Genomic DNA, 20259 nt, shown 5'->3' on the forward strand with positions numbered 1-20259 from the left:
ACCAAGGGGACGTATCTGTCAGTCAGCGAGCCATGCTGGGAAGCACAGAAAGTGTCTCTTGACATTGTCACGAAGACGTGACATCCCCCTCAGTCAGCGGCAGCGCAGAGGAGCTTCCTGTGAGGCCGGAGCAGTGCTCGCTCTGATTGGCCGATTCAGGGAGCAACAGGAAGCAGCCAGACATATATCAGTCAACTGGAGTCTGGTGCGCTAAAGCTGTGGAACAATAAACACAGCAGAGCACACACACACCCACACCCACACCCAGACACACACACACACACACACACACATTCTTTCCTATAAAAACATTTGGCTGCTGTTGCTACAACTGCTGCTTAATTCATGTCACACATGACGCCTGTGGCCCTAACTGCTCTCACAGTAGCGTTAAACACACACACACACATTTTTTTTTTGTATTTTGTTGTTGCTGTAAAGATATATTAAAGCAAACTTGTCTCGCAAGTTTTCATGAAATGAGCATAATGTCTTAAAAGACATTAAATGAGCACAGATGCAAATGAGCTGCAAGCTAACTGTAAAAATAAAACAATAAAGATAAAAAAGAAAAGTGAGAGAAAATAAGTTTCCCCACCATGAAAGAATAATGTGGAGAAACGACTAGAAACAGGCAGCAGTTTAACATCGACATCGGTTCAGTTTTCACTTTCAGCAGAAGTTTTACCTATTCAATAGGAGTGCTACTATCTGTATTTGTATCTGTATTTGTTCAACCAATCAAATTGTTTGTATTTGTATTCGGATACATTCTCAAGTGGGCGGAGCTTAAGGTGGGAGAAGTTTAAATGTTAAAAAGCTCCTAAATTCTTTTATTCCCTTGTTATCATTGCCATTGCTATTGCTGAGATATTAAAGCATTAAACTTGTGGTTTTACACTGACCTATAACTAATAGTGAAGTATAAAAACACTTACTATAAAATTGTGGTTAACAAAGAATAACCTTTTATAAACACAACCTTAATCAACCATAGGTATAAAAAAATATAACCAGGAAAAAAATCTCCACCTTGAACTTTCTAGTGTGAACTGTATGGCAGCGGTCCAGCAGGGAGACATAACACACACACACACACACACACACACACACACAACATCCTGCTGTACTGAACAAACTCAGAGGACAGACTGGGACTAAAAACCATAATTAGACTGTTATTGTTAGAAAGAAAAAGAACAGGCTTTCTCTCAGAACAGGCTCTGTTGTTACAAATTTGTAAACATATTATGGATTTGGGATATTTCCATTAAGTATTTCCAACACTTTTCCGTAAGTTATTACTTAGGGTAATACACTGGAATAAAACCACTGTCAAGTAATGTAATTAATTCTGCCTTTTGAGTGCGAATCAAACTATTAATTTTTTCACTTTCACTTTCAGCCATTTTTGGTCCGTATTCTGTGCTCTGACTGCAGATTAGTTTCTCTACAGCAAACAGCAGTGAAAAAAAAAGTTCTGACTGTTTGCGATGTCTCACTAGTCTCCATCCATCAGTGATGCGATCAGAAAACATCGGCCTTCATCTCACTCAGCTGCCAAAACAACAGGGGAGAGGACACTAGACGCCTGGCACTATTGCACTGACTTGAGTAAAAACGGAACGATTCATTGTGCCCAGAGATAGTCGAGTTGCGTTCCCACCTCTCGCTGAGCAGCTCCACTGCAGCAAGTCAGGGTGTGAAGCTCAAGGGCTTCATCATTTCCCAGTTGGTTGGGGGATTTGAGCCACTGACCCTCCTCTCACAATCCTGCTTCTCTAACCTTTAGAACAGTGGTTCTCAACCTTTTTGGCTTGTGACCCCTTGAAACGAAGCCATGCTTACTTGAATATCGATATATCGTCCCATCCCTAAAAAATAGTCATGATCATGAATTTGTAAGATAGAAATACATTTTTTTCTCGCGACCCCCCAAAATTATCTTGCGACCCTCTGGGGGGGTCCCGATCCCCAGGTTGAGAACCACTGCTTTAGTGTACCGATGAAGAAGCATAGCAAACCATCTGACTGTCCTCAACACAGGTGTTTTGACAACTTCAATTTATCGAGTATAGGAGAACAGGTGGAGAAACAGCCACACTAAAAGCTGAGTGATTATTCTGTTATCTCTACTTCCTCTTGCAAGGAAATGATAAATCCACACAGATTGCTCACATTACGATCAAAGACCTTCGTCAAGGCAGTCTAAACTGTGTGAACTCTATTATTGTCTATTATTATCAAGTCTAGACATCAATCAAGTCTCCTTGACAACAAGACTGGAAGTTTTGCACTGGGACTAGTGCCATCAGAACGCTGGTATGTTGTCAGTTTATCAGTTGATTACTTTTGCAAATCATGATTTAAAGCAACTTTGTTCACATTAAAATAATAGATAAATAGGATTTATAATGCTATATAGTATAATATACCATAATAGTCTGTGTCTGTCTGTGAGCCTGAAATTGTCTTTTCCATGTTTGGGACATTTTGGGGCGTAAACCATTTGTTGTGGTAGAGATGTGTGGGCGGGGCCAGCAGTGAGGCTGGTTCAAGGTGAGGCTGCAGCCACAGCAACAACAACAACGGAGGAAAGCAGTGAGAAACAAAAGAAGAAGAAGACATTGATGAGGCTGAGCTGGAAAAACATATTCACCTTATTTGCAATAAAACGACAAAATCTCATCCTTGTATCATCAGTAAAATCAGTGATTTGGATCATCACACATGTTTTGACACTCTATTTTAGTTTGATTTACCCACACCTCACATGCAGCAATGCTGTTTTGGTTTTGACATGTGATGCCAATTTCTACACTGTGGGTCTTAAAAGTTAAATTCACATTGCCAATAAATCTAAGGCATTACATAATCATTTACATCTGTATTTCTAAAGTAAAGTGCTTGAGGAGAAAAGAGAAAGGCACAGTCGTATTTCAGCAAAGCCACATTTCATATTAAATCAACACAATAATCGACAATAATTCAGACGTTTGTCATGTTTTTATTGATGTTGGGATATCAACACTATGCTTCTGGCTGGACACCCATTGATATTGGCCCCTATTTATATATATATATGTATGTATATCACATTAACTTCTGTGTCACAATTCCTTTCTACACGCTATATGGTTTGTTAAATCTGAGGCTTGGCTGAATTTTCCAAAAGCACTTAAAAGCGATATTTCACTTTGGCAGAAAAACTGTTTTCAAACCTTGGAATTGGAAAATGACTGATGGATCATAATAATGTACAAACATGTCATCCTATGTATTAAGTTTACGATGAACATTTTGTTGTAAGTAAGTTTGTAAGAGTGAATTTATATGTTCTGCTTTTACTTCTACTTTTAGACTTGATTTAAAAAAGCGATGTAGACTTGAACTTAATTGATTTAGCGGTTGAGAGCCAAAAAAGGTGGAGAAACACTGATAGAATATCTCCATTTTCTTCACAAGTGTATATATTTTTTAACTAGTACATACATTACGATTTAAGTTCATGAACAGACAATCTTTGAAGAGTCACTTTCTCACTAGCATCTGTGGTTACCACTGCCATTCAGGCTTTTTCTTGTTTTTTTTCACACTACTTACTGATAATAGCTGGTAATTGACAACTATGACTCAGAAAAACGGAAAAAATGAACATCACTCAGTGTTGCTTGCATTATGTATATGTTATCTGTTATGTTATATGTCATCAGAAAAAGTTTTTCTTATTTAACCATGACCAAAACCTTAATTAACCTTAATCAAATCGTTTTAGATGCCTAAGCTTAACTGAAGTTTTAGTCACATTATCCGTAATCTGTGTTTCAGAGTTTGTGCTCATTTCACAATTTTTTGGAGACTGTACTGTGTATCTACATTTGCAGTTGACACATCATGAACTCAAGTGAACATTTTCTACCAAAGTGAAATATCGCTCTATCACTGACATTAATCTTTGTTCCACTTTAAGGCAATTGCAAAAATGATGGTGTTAGCTTTTTGGGAAACACAGGGGACCTTTATAGAGACAACTGGAAGGCACTGCACACATAGACGTTTAGTTTCGGGTCACAAACAAGTTAACAACTCTGATAATACTGTCTACAGGAAAGCCAATAATTAGGGTCACATCACAACAGAGTTCGCCATATCATCATGACATAAAAATAACAAAGAAAACAAAAATCCTACAGTACATTTTGGACAGAGTATTACACACTTGAATTTACAAACACAAAACACTTTCCCTTTGGTGATTAACTTTGAATAATATATTTTATATACATACATACTGTACACATATACTTACACTGGTATACAAAGAATGACATACTTACACTGGTACGCAGACAAAAACATACACAGACAGAAAGTTTAGTTGGTTTACTATATAACCTGAATCGACACTGCGTTAGAGGACGGTTACAGTGAATGTCAATATGGAGGGTTGGTCCAGAGCCATACTGATTGAAAGAGTTTGGTCAATGAAACTATGGGTGGCATGTCGCTGCCACTGCTCTATAATCACACCCATCTCCGAAAACCTAGAGGTTAAAGAAGCGGACTGAGTGGGAGAAACCGGGCGGGGAAAGAGAAGAAGAAACGCTGTCCCCTCCCTTAACAACTGTCAGTGAGCAAGGCACTTCACCTCCAGCTGCTCCAGTGGAGCTGCTCAGTGGTCTACAGTAGCAAACTGTGCTTTTACTGGGCAGCTCCCAGTTGCCAATAGTGGAGTCTGTGGTTGAACTGGGCGGCTCCCAGTGGCCAACACTAGAAGGCTGTGGTTGAACTGGGCAGCTCCCAGCGTGAATGTGTTCAACAGTGTGAGTGTGAAGCAGGGTGTTGCTGAAAAAGAACATTCATGCTCAGTCAACTTTCTCTGGATAAATAAAAGTTAAACAAATGTTGCCTGTACTGTATGGTAACACTTTACAATAAGGGTACACTAAGTTAAGGGTTAGTTAATGATTAATAAGGGTTAGTTAATGCTTAATAAGCATTAACTAACCCTTAATTAACAGTTAACTAATGTGTAATTTATTAATGGTGTTCATGTTAACTAAGGTATTAATTTATACATTATTTAATAGTTTATAAAGATGACTATTAAATGTATAAATTAATACCTTAGTTAACATGAACACCATTAGTAAATGATTACCAGACACATTAGTTAACTGTTAATTAAGGGTTAGTTAATGCTTATTAAGCATTAACTAACTCTTAATTAATGTACCCTAATTGTAAAGTGTTACCGTATATACAGTACTATAGCCGTAAAGGGCAACTGTGACAGGCAACGATGCCCATGGATCTCATTTATCATCGTTGCTTCAATCACATAAGAACATCTTGTTTCCAGGAAACATTCAAATAGATGTTTGACCCTGTTTCTCACTTTCCTGACAGTTTCTAGGAGCTTTGTCAATGTCGCTCAAAATTTGCTTTGTGTTTCACAGCACAAGCAAAAAAAACATTTGGCTTTAACATTTTTAACAATGTACTTCATAGCGTCACCATAGTGAGACGCCCCACATCCTGACATTCAGCTGGCATAGAATCACAAGTTATTAGCAAAGGCCATGGAGCGCGACTGTGGACATGACACAACACCACTCAGTACTGCATGGCTCAACTCTGGCTAGCCTCTCTGGAATTTAGTCAGTTCATGAGGAAACACATCCCATGCTAGACGTTTTGAGTATTATAATAAAAGTAAACTGTAATGCACTTCAGTGACTGAGAATGTTCATTGTCAAAACGTCTTTACATGAGAATTGACCACCAAAAAATATTTAATGTTGAAATTATGATGAACAGCTACTCCTTGACTCAAAAAGAAATGATCACAACCATCTTATATGATGAGAAAAACAAAAATGAAGTATTCCTGATGGACATCTACATCATCATTACTTCATATCACCACCAATACTTTCACATCATAAAGTGTGTACATGTTGGATCGATCTCAAACTATGTTGCTTGGACTGTTTGAGAAATCTTAGCAGTATATTCAATTTAACTGGTACCACTGGTACCATATAACCTCAGTCAATTCCAGAAAAGTAACTGAGTGAATTTTAAAATGGTAATTTTTCCAAGTACTACTATAAAAGGCGCAAATTGGAGTTTTAGTCCTGTAAACATTTCTCAGAGGCAGAGCTGCGCTGGAGGCAGAAATATTCTCATTGGCTGAGATAAACCTCAGTGGGCGGAGCCAAAGAACCACAGTTTTCCTGGCTAAGTACTGTTTTGTCTGAACTACACAGCATGTGTAACATTTGTGTATCTGAACTTGTTGCGCCCAGTTACAGCACGCCATTTTAAGCTGCTACACCAGCTCCGTTCTTGTTGCGCTGCGGTCTGCCAGTTGTGTTGCACCAATTTTACCTACAGGTAGGTCAACACAATTATTTGCTTATTTTTCCATAAACAACTCAAGTTGTTATATTTAGCAAATGTAGCATATCTTATTTCAGTGACATTGGTTTATGCGTCCTCTATTTTGTTTGCTGACATGGTGATAATTGACTATGCTCAACAAAATCTTGGCATTTATATACATTGATATGGCTCAAATACGCAACAGACGGCTGTGTAGTCCAACAAAAATAGAAGCCATGTGTATCTACAAAGTTGCGGGTCTGATCCGGCTCCGTTTCAGATCCGTCAGCGTGCTGCGAGCTGCAGCAGTGCAGCAGGCTGTATTGAAGTAAATGGCTGCGTATCTTATCCGAAAACTTCGAACACAAACAGACAGAACAGAAACGCATCTGGTGTAGCTGAGCCATTAGGCTGAAGCCCAGTGAAGAAGGCAAGGGGTGAGGAAAAGCTAATATTATGAAGCGTAGCGCTCACGTTACTGACAAATGACAATTTAGCTTACCAAGTTATCTAGGTTAGCTAGTTAGCTAGCTGAGTTCTGCAAGTTCAAACTAGCCATACTAGCCTAGCTATAGGAAAGCTAGTTAGCTAGCACCTGACCTTCCAACATCATGAAAGCCGATTCTTGAATGAATGAAAAAAAACATCATTGCCATTTATATATATTTTTTTAAAATATTTTTTTATGTTTGTCTTTGCCAATCATGTTTGCCAGTTAGCTAACTTGCGCTCTGAAAAACTAAACCAATGAGATTATGTCTGCCTCCAGAGCAGCTCTGCCTGTAAATGTTTGTTCCACTAAACCTCTGATGTGCATAAAAGACACTCAAGTGAAACTCACTCTCCTCACTCTCCTCACTCCTCACTTACAACTGCATTCTACATCTTGTTGCTGATTGGATCAAAGCAGCTGAATCCACTGCAGTGCTGCAGAGCTGCTGGACAATATCTGCAGGTATAGTAGTCTAATTCTAACCTGTAAATATTAACTATCATAATGGCAAAACAGAGTTTGTAAACCACAAATACAGGCAGGGATCCTAACCACCCATCTTGCCTTCATGCCAGTGTTTCTCCTACCACTGATAAAAACGGAGTAGGTGTAGAGAAGCTGCCACCCTGCCTGAAGGAATGTCATTTGTATTGGTTTTAATGGAGTTGTAGCGTCACGTGGTTTAATTCCTGTTTCAGAGACCCCACCCACCCCACCAGGAGTCAAATGTAATGTAAACACTGGATCTACTTTCACATGCACACTGACAGGATTAATTTCCCTACGCAACAGCATCAGCCTCATGGACAGAAAGGCACTTTTGATACAGCCGTGTAAGGCAGACACGTGTTTGACGTCATCTTCTAAAGTCTGTTAGCGCTCACCACATATATGTTATTTAAAAGATGACCTTGGCCTCGTCTCTGCATCGCACTGTGGCACAGCGCCTGCTCCTACAGCGGCAAACATCCCCCTTTTTGGTATAAGATCTCTGGAACGGGCCGTCTTTAATTCCTTGGAGGGAATAAACAATTCAGGATTTCTCGCAGATCTTGGCTCCTTCATGTGTTCAAGTTGGACGAAAGCAAGAAAAGACTGGGACGGTTTCACTAAAGCGTTTTGGTAATTAGATAAGATAATCTTTGTGTAGGACAATGGAATAACTGAGTCCTCAAAGTGTTAAAGTTGTATGATCACTTTACAGTATTGCAGTATTTTTGGTAAGTCCCCACAAGTCAAGAATATAATATATATATTTTTTTTCATAAGCCTGGGTATCAGGATGACTGACTAAATTTCTCATGTGGTTCTCTGTAAAATCTAAAAAAGCTACATTTGGTTTGACGATGGGTCAAAATGTTATCAAGAGATCCAGCCTCGATTCTCCATGAGGTCATAAAGAACCAGTTCAATTGATTAAAGTTTAAAATGAGTCATCAAACTGACTGTGTCATGTTGCTTTTCTGAATTTCTAAGCCCTTTGAAATGTAAGTGAACAAAACACTGCAGCTTTCTAAATTGCTGTTCTAAACATGGGATGAAATCTGTAAAATTAGCCAGCAAAAAAAATAAAATAAAATAAAAAATCTCAACTCCCTTCACTAATAGGATGCAAAGTTAGAGAAGAACAGAGAAAATTGGATGGGTTATACTGGCATTACCTTCACTTCACAGATTACTTCTTAAATAGTTCATATCAGTGTTGCCCATAACAACACATTTAATACAAATAGAAAACAACAAACAACTAAACAAAAATACTAACAGCCTATCAAGAGTCCTCAACGGTCAGACTCCTCCCCTTTTCTGTCTTCCGCACAGAGATAAAGTATATTTGTCTTTTCTTCTTTCATCTTTTCTTCATAGTTGCCATCCTCCTTTTCTTCATAGTTGCCATCCTCCTCTTCTTCATCGCGATCCTCATCTTACTCATCATCAACTCCACTACACCTATCTTCACCTCAACCTCATCTTACGGGTTACGGTCCATATAGTCCATATCATCATCCGTTCACTACATTTCCCATTTCTCCCCCCCGTCAAAGCATCTCCGCTTCTTGCCACCAGCGACCCTCTCTCGATCAATATCTCCTGCGTAGAGATTAACCCGATCGATCGACCGGATTAATCCCTCCGATCTCCCGCCTCCCCTTTAGACCACCGAGTGTTCGTTGTGGTGGTGGTGGTGGTGCATGCCGCCGCTCAGCACCGTGTGGTTGATGGACGACGCCGACCGGTCGGATCCTTCCGCGGCCGTGCCGTTGACGTTCTCCTGGCGCTGGCAGCACAGGATCTGCCTGAAGGTGGCGCTCATCTCCTTGTCGCGGTAGGAGTAGATGATGGGGTTCATGGCCGAGTTGAACTCGGCGAGGAGCAGGAAGAACTTCTCGTAGGTCAGGACGTTGCAGCTGGCGCAGAAGACGTCGAGGAGGAGGAGGACCAGGCCGGGCGTCCAGCAGACGATGAACGCACCTGAAGAGAAAGAAGGGAGACAGAGAGACAAGAAGGTTCAAAGTTGTACAACGTGAAATGAACTTGACTTGTTAACACGAAATTACATGTTGGTGGTACGTAAAGTGTTGAAATTACGTTTTCCCAGCAAAAAGTGGTTACGTGAAGGACGCACGACTATAAACACAAAGTAAAGTCACATTGAAGTAGTGCAGTGGAAAGTAAGGGTCTTGTGGTCGGGTGGTGGATGGGCGGATGAGTTTGACTTCGATGCCTAGGGTTAGGGTTAATCTAACCCTTACCTGGGGTTCAATTCCCAGCGTTTACGAAGAACATTTCTACTACTAGAAGGGCACTCGGAGAGCGCAGACCTCCGCCAAGGTTCGTGCTATTATTGTTTGTTCGTGAGTCAGATCCAGATCCGCTCCAAAATTTAATGGGTTCTTCCTTGGCCAATGCTACACCCTTCCACGAAGTTTCATGAAAATCGGGCCAGTAGTTTTTCCGTAATCCTGCTAACAGACAAACAAACAGACAAACAAACAAACGGCACCAAAAACATAACCTCCTTGGCAGAGGTAATAAAGCCTTCCCCTAACCTTAACCAACTTGTTTTAGTTGCCTAACCCTAACCTTAACCCAAACCTTAACCAAAGTTATTTTCCTTGCCCAAACGTAACTATTAGCCAACCTTTACAGCGTAATTCAATTCTTGGTGGAGAAATGTTATTCTCACACAATAGTTTCAGAGTTTGTGTTCATTTCACGTATTTGTGTGAGATCATGTTGTATTAAGTGGCACCAATATAAAAGTAAACTGAATTTGAGACCCTGGTGTTCGAGAAGTCTAGTGCAGTGGTTCTCAACCCGGGGGTCGGAACCCTCCCAGGAGGTTGCAAGATAATTTTTGGGGGGTTCGGCGAGATTATTTATGGGATAGGAAAAAAACATATTTCTACTATACAAATTTATTATCATGTCAATTTTTTTTTCCCGATTTTTCTCTAGTTTTTGCTTTTCTTTCTTGTGAAACACTGAATGGTTTTCAGCCTCTTGGCCTCCTCTGATGAATCAGATGAAACGACCTGATAAGGGAAAATCATTCTTTGGTTGAAATCTTAACGGGGGGGTTGTGAGTAGACATCGCTTCATTTTAAGGGGTCCCAAGCCAAAAAGGTTGAGAATCAGCCTTATTATTGATTGCACTTATTCGAATTTGGCCTTGTGCTACACTTACACTGAGAGTAAAAGGTATTATCTTCCAATTATTGAGATCAACCACATTTTCCACAATCCATATTAATTTGTCTCAGGTTACAATCTTTAATCTTTTTAAGAAGATGAAAGAATGAACGCACCTGAAGGGAGACAGAGAGAAAAGAAGGTTGAAAGTTGTTCTGGAGAGGGGATGAAGGTAAAAACGTTTTCTTGGAAGACGTTTCGGAAGGAGCTGCATATCAAGTGGTACAAAAGTAAAGTGAAACCTTGGCATTCGAGAGGTCTAGTGCATATACAGTACTTGGGAATATCTTATTCATTGATTGCACTCATTTGAATTTGGCCTTGTACTGCATTTACACTGAGAGTAAAAAGTATTAGTATTGTCTTCCAAATATTGAAATCATTTTGCACAATCCATATGCATTTCTCTCAAGTTACAGTCATTAATCTTTGAAATCTTTTCAAGACCTTGAAATCCTTCTTGAACCCATTTCCTCCCTTTCATCGATGTTGAAATCAATAAGGGGATCATAACTTGATTCAAAACTGGTTGATCTATTTCAAGACGATGACTATATGTTTCTAGTATTTTGTATATTCAGTGTATATAGGCAGGGTAATTTCCCCGCCTTTTCTTCTAATGGAGAACATCTGTTGAATCTGGACTGATGGGTTCAGAATGTGTGCTAAGGCCAGAGTCTCTCCTTGGTCCTGAAACAAAATGTTATCTTTGCCTTATCTCCTGTCTGAGTCAGCACCAAATCCTTGACCTCAAACACAGTCTCCAACCTCAGCACCATCACTCTGCAACCGCATCACCATCACTTCAAAACCACATCACCATCACCATCTCTCTAAAACCACATCTACAACACACTGCAGTAATAACAATAACATGTGGTGAGTAAAATGTACTTTATCTTTGTTCTACAATATTTTTAAAAGGTTTTTTAGGATGAGGGTGAGTGAACCATGGGATGACTGCTATGCAAAAATTAAAAACAAAGTGAAATAAGAACCACAGTGAGCCCTTCCCACACACACACATACACACAAGATTTCTCAAATATAAGTAAAATGTGATAAAAAATTAAAAAAAAAGTAATAGGGTCAGAAATGGATTAAAAACAAAATTAAAATGGAAAAAAAACAAGCAAATACAGCAGGAAAGCAACATATATACTTCAAAATGGCCTAATTCCAATGGGAAAATTGGAAGTACACAATATTACTGCGTAGGTACTTGATGAAAATGTCCCTTATACATAATGTACTTACAATTGTGTAACATCATTTTAATGAAGCAATTGAATGGTGTGTTACACTGTATTATAATCACGCATTTGGGAGATTTTCATCAAGTACCTACACATTAATATTGTGTACTTACAATACTTTTCCATAGGTTAATACACAGATTAACACACTAGACTTAATTTTCCATTGGTTAATACACAGATTAACGCAATAGACTTTATTTTCCATTGGTTAATACACAGATTAACACACTAGACTTACTTTTCCATAGGTTAACTTAATACACAGGTTTATACACTGGACTAAGGCCATTGTAAAGTGTTACCAAAGCCTGTCTATGAACTGAATTTTTAGAAGTGATTTAAAGGTTGCAGACAACCGATCACTGATTGACCTCAACCACAGGCTACAGCTGAATCTCCAGCACCCCACCACCGCATTTACAACCACCTAACCTCATTTGGGTGAGTAAAACCTACTTTGTCACTCTCATTCTATAATTAGATGAGTTATCGTAGCGCAATGCAAGGGCCAGCCACTCATTACTCATGAAAATGTCAAGCTCAAGTGTCTTTATCCCACCCCCACCCCCCCACCCCCCCAAAAAATGGGTACGTATCCAGTCGACGGATGCTATTTGTCATAAAAGAGGGGGAGTAAAAGACAGAGACAGATAAAGAGAGAAAGACACAGAGAAAGGAGAGGGAGAGCGAGAGAGAGAGGGACAAGAGAGAGGGAGGACAGATAGAGAACTAGAGAATGAGAAGATGAGAAAATAAGACAAAGAGAGAAAGAGTGAAATAGAAAGTCTTGATGAGGAATTGAGCAAACACACAGAGAGAGAGAGAGAGAGGATATTGACAGGCAGGCCTGTTTTCTCTTAGTGTTTTGCAGGCAGCAGCTGCAGCGAAGGCTTGACCTCACTTCCCAGCTATGCAGGCAGACTCTCCGGAGTTAGATAAATTTCTCAAAGTGTTCGCAGCCCAGCAGTGAAGCTATCCCAACAATTTGTCTCTCAGTCAGTCAAACATTTCACTCTGAACAGGACGAGATTCACCAGAAACATACACAACAATACAGCCCGAGACCAGGTCCAAACAGAAAATGTGGACTTCGGAACTATTTGTTTCATAAACACAAAATCGTGGTTTTTGTTTGTGAATGAACGTGATTTTCCACACATTTCCAAACATACAAAAACAGAAAATGAGAGAAATAATTATCACAACACATTGATGGAATGTAGATGGGTGATTTTGCAGACATTTTGATCACTAATTATGCTGATTTTAACCCATTTTCCAATCGCTAGGCAATGTGAGGGCAATATCGCCTTATCGTGCGCTGTCTCACTCTTTGTGTCTCACTCTTGTCTCACTCTTAGGTCTGGTGGAAACATACAATAGTCGTGAAATTATCACATATTCTTCTCTGTGTACATATAAGGACAATAGAGGTCTTTCAGTATCTCTTGTCACTCTTTCTCTCCGTTTTTGCTCTTTCACAAAATAGAGGAATGGCTGATATAGTTGTCTCTCTTCTGACTCATTAAGATTGAACCCATTCAGTGTGAATGGGGAGTGAAATACAGGATGTTTGATATGGAGTGCAGGAAAAAAAAATCTCCATGTCCTGTCACTGAGCAAGAGAGAGACAACTCTGGTTTTCCCCCCAGAGTGAAGCAGCAACTCAGGCATCCAAGAAGCAAACAAGTGTGTTGGAGTGTGTCTGGAGCCAAGAGTTGAGAAGTTTCGCTCTCCGCTTCAGAAACGAGCATTTTCAATTCCTCTCTGAATCCAGGGGTATACCGTCGTCTGTGTTACACCCTTCATCTCAAAATTGCCCCTCCACATTGCCTAAAAACGTGGTCGGTTTACCATGGCCGCATAGAGGAGCATTACTGCCATGCCAGGTCCGCAGAGGGTGATCCAGAGTTTTTGTTTACGGAAGAAGCGAGGACGTTTTTTGGCGGACTTCAGTGAGTCTTTTTTGCCTCGTCACTGTAAACGGCACCAGTAGGGAAGAGAGACAGGAGAAATGGAAAGTCCGTGGAGGAAAGTAAACAAACACGGTTCCTTAGCAGGCCTGGAAAATTTAGAAAGGTATGGAAAGTGAATTTGACACTTTCCAGGTCTGCTTGATGAGTTTGGGAATTGCACAGAAGTCCAGAAGAGTATAGGGGGAAAAACTGTTTTTACGCCCCTGACACACACATGACTACACATTCGATGCCTTTTCCTACATTGCGAAAGTTGTTGTTGTGAATATTCTTCAGCTATAGCGTGATATGGCCGTGTTGACAGCATTTATGATACTGAACAGCAATATAATTTCTCCATCTTATTCTGTCAATTCCTCTTGCACTATTTCTCTGCCTCCCTCTCAGTCTCCTCGCTTTTTCAATGGCAGCCTTCAGAGTCCCTAAGCCTTAAATATAAATCTATATACGTCTGTGTAAATATGTGTGTGTCTGAGTGTGAGAAGAGATGCCTGTGTTTGTTAGTGTTTGTGCAAGCGGCTAAGGCCTAGAGACGAGAGAGAGAGAGAGAGAGAGAGAGAGAGAGAGAGAGAGAGAGAGAGAGAGAGGTATTCCGGGAATTGAGAGACCAAGAAGTGAGAGAGAGAAGACCAAGAGCAAGAAGCGTGAGAGTGTGAGAAAATGAAATTACCACAAACAGAGAGATAGAGAGAGGGAGAGATAAGAGAGAAAGGGAGAGAGAGCATGAGAAAGAGAGAGACAGAGAGAGAGAGAGAGATTCTAGGAATTGAGCGACCAAGAAGTGAGAGAGAGAGAAGAGCAAGAGCAAGAAGTGTGTGTGAGAAAATTAAATTACCACAAAGACAGAGAGAGAGAGAGAGAGAGAGAGAGAGAGAGAGAGAAGCCTTGAGAATGGACTGGCTATACTGAGCAGATAACTATGGGAACAGGAATAAGGAAATAATGGAGACCAGACTACAGCAATGAACCCTGCACTGACACACACACACACACACACACAAATGAGGGTGGACATGGATAAACACTTAACACACACACAAGCACGCACATAATTAGACATGGCAAAAACGACTAGAGGAGGAGCGATGAGGAAACATGCAGACGGTGTTGAGAAAGCGTCCGTCAGCATTCGATCCCACATTTGATTCATCAAGCGCTCATTCCGCCTCCTAACAAACATCACAGTCATCATTAATCACAAACAGAGTCTTAATTCCCAGCATCAAAGCCGTTTGCTTTGTACGACATCTCTGCCTCAAACAGAAGATTATGAAAAGATGATTTAGAGGCCGTCCGGTCCGGTTTCCAGTTGGCTCTGCATCACTCCTCCCCCCTCCTCTGGATCTGGATTAGGAAATGCTAAACTCTTTCCTAATCTGGCTTCATGCTAGTTGGGAAAGGCCTGGGTCTAAGGGCTGCCATGTCGTGCTTCTTCCAGAGAAAAAGTGCATTTGTCATCATTAAGATGTTTATGATATTGTTTCTTAAGTGTCACTGACACGCTCTTTATCTCCATTTGTCTCTGTGGCAGCGAAAGCAGCCTGGTTCTCTCAGCCATGCGATCTGCTGCAGAAGTAAATATGGAACAAATTTGGGGTTAAATGGTTTGAGATTCTGGTATTTATAATGCCGTGTCTCACGCCTCCGAGCGTCCCCGCATTGTGCCGCTCTGTTCCTCATGCGGCAACATGCTTAACTAATTACACACAGCTTCGTATTCTGCCGTCTCAGACGCTCGTGTCTGCTGAGTGGTCGTTACTTTGTTTAGAGTTATCATTTCTCATGTGTCTTCTGCGGCGGCTTGGGTTTCCACTAATGCTCCACTCTCCCAGGCCCCTAAAAACAAAAAAACACCCACTAGTAAATTACAAGTCTCAATCTTCTCTGTGTCTTACTCCCTCTCCTACTTTCCTTTACTCTCTCTCTCTCTCTCTCTCTCTCTCTCTCCCCCGTTTCTGTCTGTCTGCCTCTCAGATTCAGAAAAAGCATGAATCAAGTAGTGCTGAGTGTTGCCAAAGCATGTTACAATAGTAAGGATAAAATAAGGTACAATACAGATGAAGATGGTACAATATATGCAAATTCAGTAATTAAAGGAACTCTTATTTTTTGTTCATGTGATAAATATGATTATATTCAATGTTATGGTCATAGATGCATCCTAGACAGTTTAGTCACTGATTACCATCCACACTGTGTAACGCTGTTTTCTCCTCTTCCCCAAGAACCACTCTGAGATTTGAATGAGTTTGGGAGGGAAGAGAAGTTAGGAATTGCACTTTCTAATTTTGGAAAGTATATATAGTATGTAATACTTTCATATTTTGGACATTCTAATAGAAAGTGCAATTATGTTTCTATTTCTTGCAGTTCACAGTGCTGACACAGCCTTTTGTCTTTGGGCACCCATACTTTTTTTTTTTTTAATCTCTCTCTTTCTCATTTCTCTGTCTGTTTCCCTCTCTCTCTCTCTCTCTCTCTCTCTCTCTCTCTCTCTCTCTCTCTGGTCACTCCATTCTCTCTCTGTCTTCCTCTCTCCTTTCTCTCTCACTTTAACACTCTCCGTATCTGTCTCCCTGTCTCACCCTCTCTCTCTTTCTCCCTCTCTCTCTCCTTCTCCTCCTCCCTCTCTCTCTGTCTGTCTCTCTCTCTCTCTCTCTCTCTCTGACACACACACACACACACAGCGGCCACTCAATTCTCTGTCTCTTGCTCTCTTTCTTCCTCACGCTCTCTCTCTCCTCTGTCTGTCTCTCACTTTAACTCTCCCCCCCGTCTCTCTGTATCTCTCTCCGCCTCACCCTCTCTCTCCTTTCTCATTCTTTCTCTTTCTCTCCCCCCCTCCTCTCTCTCTCCCTCTCTTGGTCTCTTTCTCCCTCTCTCTCTCTCTCTCCCCCTCGTCTGTGGTTATAACCATGATCCCGCTGAAATAAGGCGGCGGACAGAGGAAGCCTCAACATGTTTCTGAATTGGTCCAGTGGCTTTTACTGCTTTTACCCAGAAGGCTTTTCTTTTTTTCTCTGCTGCCGCTTTCCCACATCAATCACCTCATACACACACTGCAGATTAGATACAAGTTCAAATTCAATAGCCAAATGTTTACGGTCATTGATAACGGAGGCCTGTATGTACACAGACATGGAGAATGGAGGGTCATGGTGGCTTAATGGTTAGAGAAGCAAGCTTGAGACGGGAAGTGACAAAGTATCACTGAGCAAAGCAGTAAGTCAACTGATTCAGGTTCAGTAAAATTTACTGTCTCCAATGTGTGTGTACCATAGACTGTAAAAAAACAGATGGAGTCGTGAGTGTGACCCATAGGTTTCTGACGGGCCGTTTTGAACCCAAAAGTTCGGGTTTATGATCTCCGCCATGTTGACATTTTTTGGAGCCGGAGCAGCCAGAGCGAAGCCGAGGGTCGACACAGAGCCGCAGCGCCGCCTGCTATTGGTCCGTAATCGGCGACCTGTCGATCATTGGACAGACGACCTGTCAATCACTAGGAAAACAACCCCGTTTTATAACCGTTATATCCCGCTAATGACGCAATTACTTTGAAAATCGCCATATGGACACACATTAGTAGAAGTGAAATTAGCTACTGAGACCATAACCTCTTGTTGAAAAAATGTATTGACTTTATACTGTATTTTGAGTGAGGAGTTGTGTTGTGGTTCCATTGACTTGCATGGAGTTGGGCTGGATTTGGAGCCGGCATCTAGCAGACGAACTGCAGCTTTCAGCCACTTCCTTATTGGCTTCAAAACTCACCCGTGGTTTTGGCCGCTCGGCGTGTACACATGTCAAATCTTCCCTCCCTCTGCTACAACTACTCTTCCAAATCATTATTGTAAACTGAATACATATTTTTTCTTCGTCAGCTTGTCAAGTGAAATAAGGATTGAAATTCACACTTCTAAAACGCTATATGTCCATTTTAGAAAAAAAAAAGAAAAATATACAGTATATATGACCCGGATTTCTGACCCCGATGTATACAAGTAAACATGCATACAGACAAACATACACACTCACACACTATTGGTTGGTGTCACATGATTTAATGGTGTTTCAGAGGGTTTTCCACCTTGCCAAGGAAGCTGTGGTCAACAGGTCGAGTTGACCTGGATACTACTGAGACGTTTCAGCAGCTATGACACTAACAATGGCTTATTTTCTTCCTAAGAATCAAGAAAAGCTAAAAGAATATGTAAAAACATGCTCTGTCTCTGTGCAGCACTGAAGCAGTTAACGATAAATATTTTTGGAGACGCTGACAGTTTGCCAGAAGAACAACTGATGCTGCTGAACCGGCATTCAGAAAGACAGGTGCTGCCTTCCAATCGGCTGCCATTGTGACTGATTAGAAATGCTGAACTGTGACCAATAATTTCTTGGACCAAGTGCTTCACACACACACACACACACACACACACACACACACACACACACACACACAGAAATAAAGAAAGCGGATGATGATGTCACCGGGGAAGCATGTTAATACCTGTGACATCATGAGCCGCATGCCAGGCATGTTTCCACGCTGACAGCGGATTGGTGGGTTTGGCTCGCGGTTTGCCCTGATTGGTTCTGCTCTCAGTCAGCCAGAAGACACACAGGCATTGTTGTGTGACACAGAAACAAATGTGTGTGTGTGTGTGTGCGTGTGTGACTGAGTGTGTGTGTGACCATCATTTTCTGTCCTCGCTTGAAATGTGGACATTAAGATTATTTGAATATTTATCAAATTCTAGAGTTAGGCATTGATTGATTATAGATTGGGGTTATGAAATGAGTATAAGTCAATAATGTGGCGCCTGTGTGTGTGTTTGTGTGTGTGCGTGTGTGTGTGTGTGTGTGTGTGTGGTGGCGCCCTGTACTGTCTGAGGATGTGACCACATACAGTACAATACCGCGGTGTTTAAGATAATCAGATCATTCACTGACGCCCCCCTGCGCTACCCTGCACCTGACGTACACACACACACACACACACACACACACACACACTGAGCAGGCACTGATGAATGCAGTGAGGTCATGGTGAATTGGACAGAGCTATTGAGTCATTGAAGAGCATTGAAGAGAAACGCTGTTGGTGTCAGTCATACATTTTATCCACAGAGAAGCACCAGCGGCTGAGTGAACTACTGATATCGCCTGTGACACTTTCTTTAAAGTTTTTAAAGTTTTTCCGCCACAGATCAGCATCAGTTTACTAGTTCTGGAGGTGAAAGATCTCTTCACAATTAAAAAACTGGAACTCTACTTTTCTTCCATAAAGAGGTTCTCATATCTCATATCTCATATCCAGTCTATAAAGAAAACAATTAGAATGATTGTTATTATCTAAATTGCAGTTTCATTTTACTAAACTTCATTAGTTGATTTGAGATGGTATAAAGTGACATTAGCTCACTCTACTGGCAGATTTGTTCACTTGTTTTTTTTTTTAAAAGATATGATTTTGAGATGAAGGTGTTGTGAACTGATCACTGTATGGATGACAGTAACAGTACAGGGATCAGCCACAGAGTAGAGCGTGTGTATTGTGTTAGCATGTGATTGCATGTGTGATAGCATGTTTGCACGGTGGCCTACTGGATTCAGAGACTGTCTCGTAACCAAAAGGCCGTGGGTTTGATCCCTGCAACAACTCCTGCAAGTGAATGGGAGTGCCGGCAAAACTCCCAACAACTTTAGTGTGTGTACACGCTGAGAGTGTGTACATGCTGTCATACTTAGCCTTCTATCTTCACTTCATAATTATAAAAAAGTGAATGAAAAACTAAACTGCTTGTCCATTTTACTTTTAAGAAATAAACAGCGACTGCAGCAAATAAACAGCTTTTGTCTAGAAACAATAGTGGTTATGTTTTTAGTTGGTCAAAGGTAAGGGATAGGAATATGTTGGCCCATGTGTGCATGTGTGTGTGTGTGTGTGTGTGTCCCTATCTCTGAGTGGATGCATTTGTATGTGTTCTATTGTCTTTGGCGGTATAAATCAAGGACACACCAGATTCTGGAGAATTGCCTGGTTTTGTTTTCCCATCATTTGACTAAACGATGTGGACATGAACTTCTATGTGAATGGAGCTAATCCCATGTCCCACTGTTCTTTATTAGGCCAGAGGGCTTATGTGAGGTCTCACGTGTGTGTTATTGTGTGTGAGTGTGTGTGTGAGTGTGTGTGCCTGTTTGTCTGCATACATATTCATGTGCATGTGTCTATGTGTTTGTTTCTGTCTGCCAGCATGTGTGATTGCGTGGGTATGAGCATGTTTATACATATGTGTGTGTGTGTGTGTGTGTGTGCTTGTGCATATGTGAGTAACAAGCTAGCTGGGATATCTTTTTTATTTTCCATCTCATCCTGTCCTTCCCGGGAGAAATCAACCATGGCTGGTTTTACAGCGTCCTGAGAGGGAGGAGAAGAGCGGACAGCAGG

General features: G+C 41.0%; 1 protein-coding gene across 1 annotated transcript in view; it reads right to left on the reverse strand.

Annotated features, from left to right (window-relative positions):
* Window positions 1-7099: 7099 nt before the first annotated feature.
* The window catches only part of lpar1 (lysophosphatidic acid receptor 1), a 45921-nt gene continuing 32761 nt past the window's right edge, over window positions 7100-20259 (reverse strand). The window contains exon 3 of the mRNA XM_071906014.2: window positions 7100-9352. Within this exon, the coding sequence (XP_071762115.1) occupies window positions 9033-9352 (320 nt within the window). The 3' untranslated portion in view covers window positions 7100-9032. The remainder of the gene's footprint in view (window positions 9353-20259) is intronic.

The sequence above is a fragment of the Centroberyx gerrardi genome, chromosome 2 (genome assembly GCF_048128805.1).
Source record: "Centroberyx gerrardi isolate f3 chromosome 2, fCenGer3.hap1.cur.20231027, whole genome shotgun sequence".
NCBI lineage: Eukaryota > Metazoa > Chordata > Actinopteri > Beryciformes > Berycidae > Centroberyx > Centroberyx gerrardi.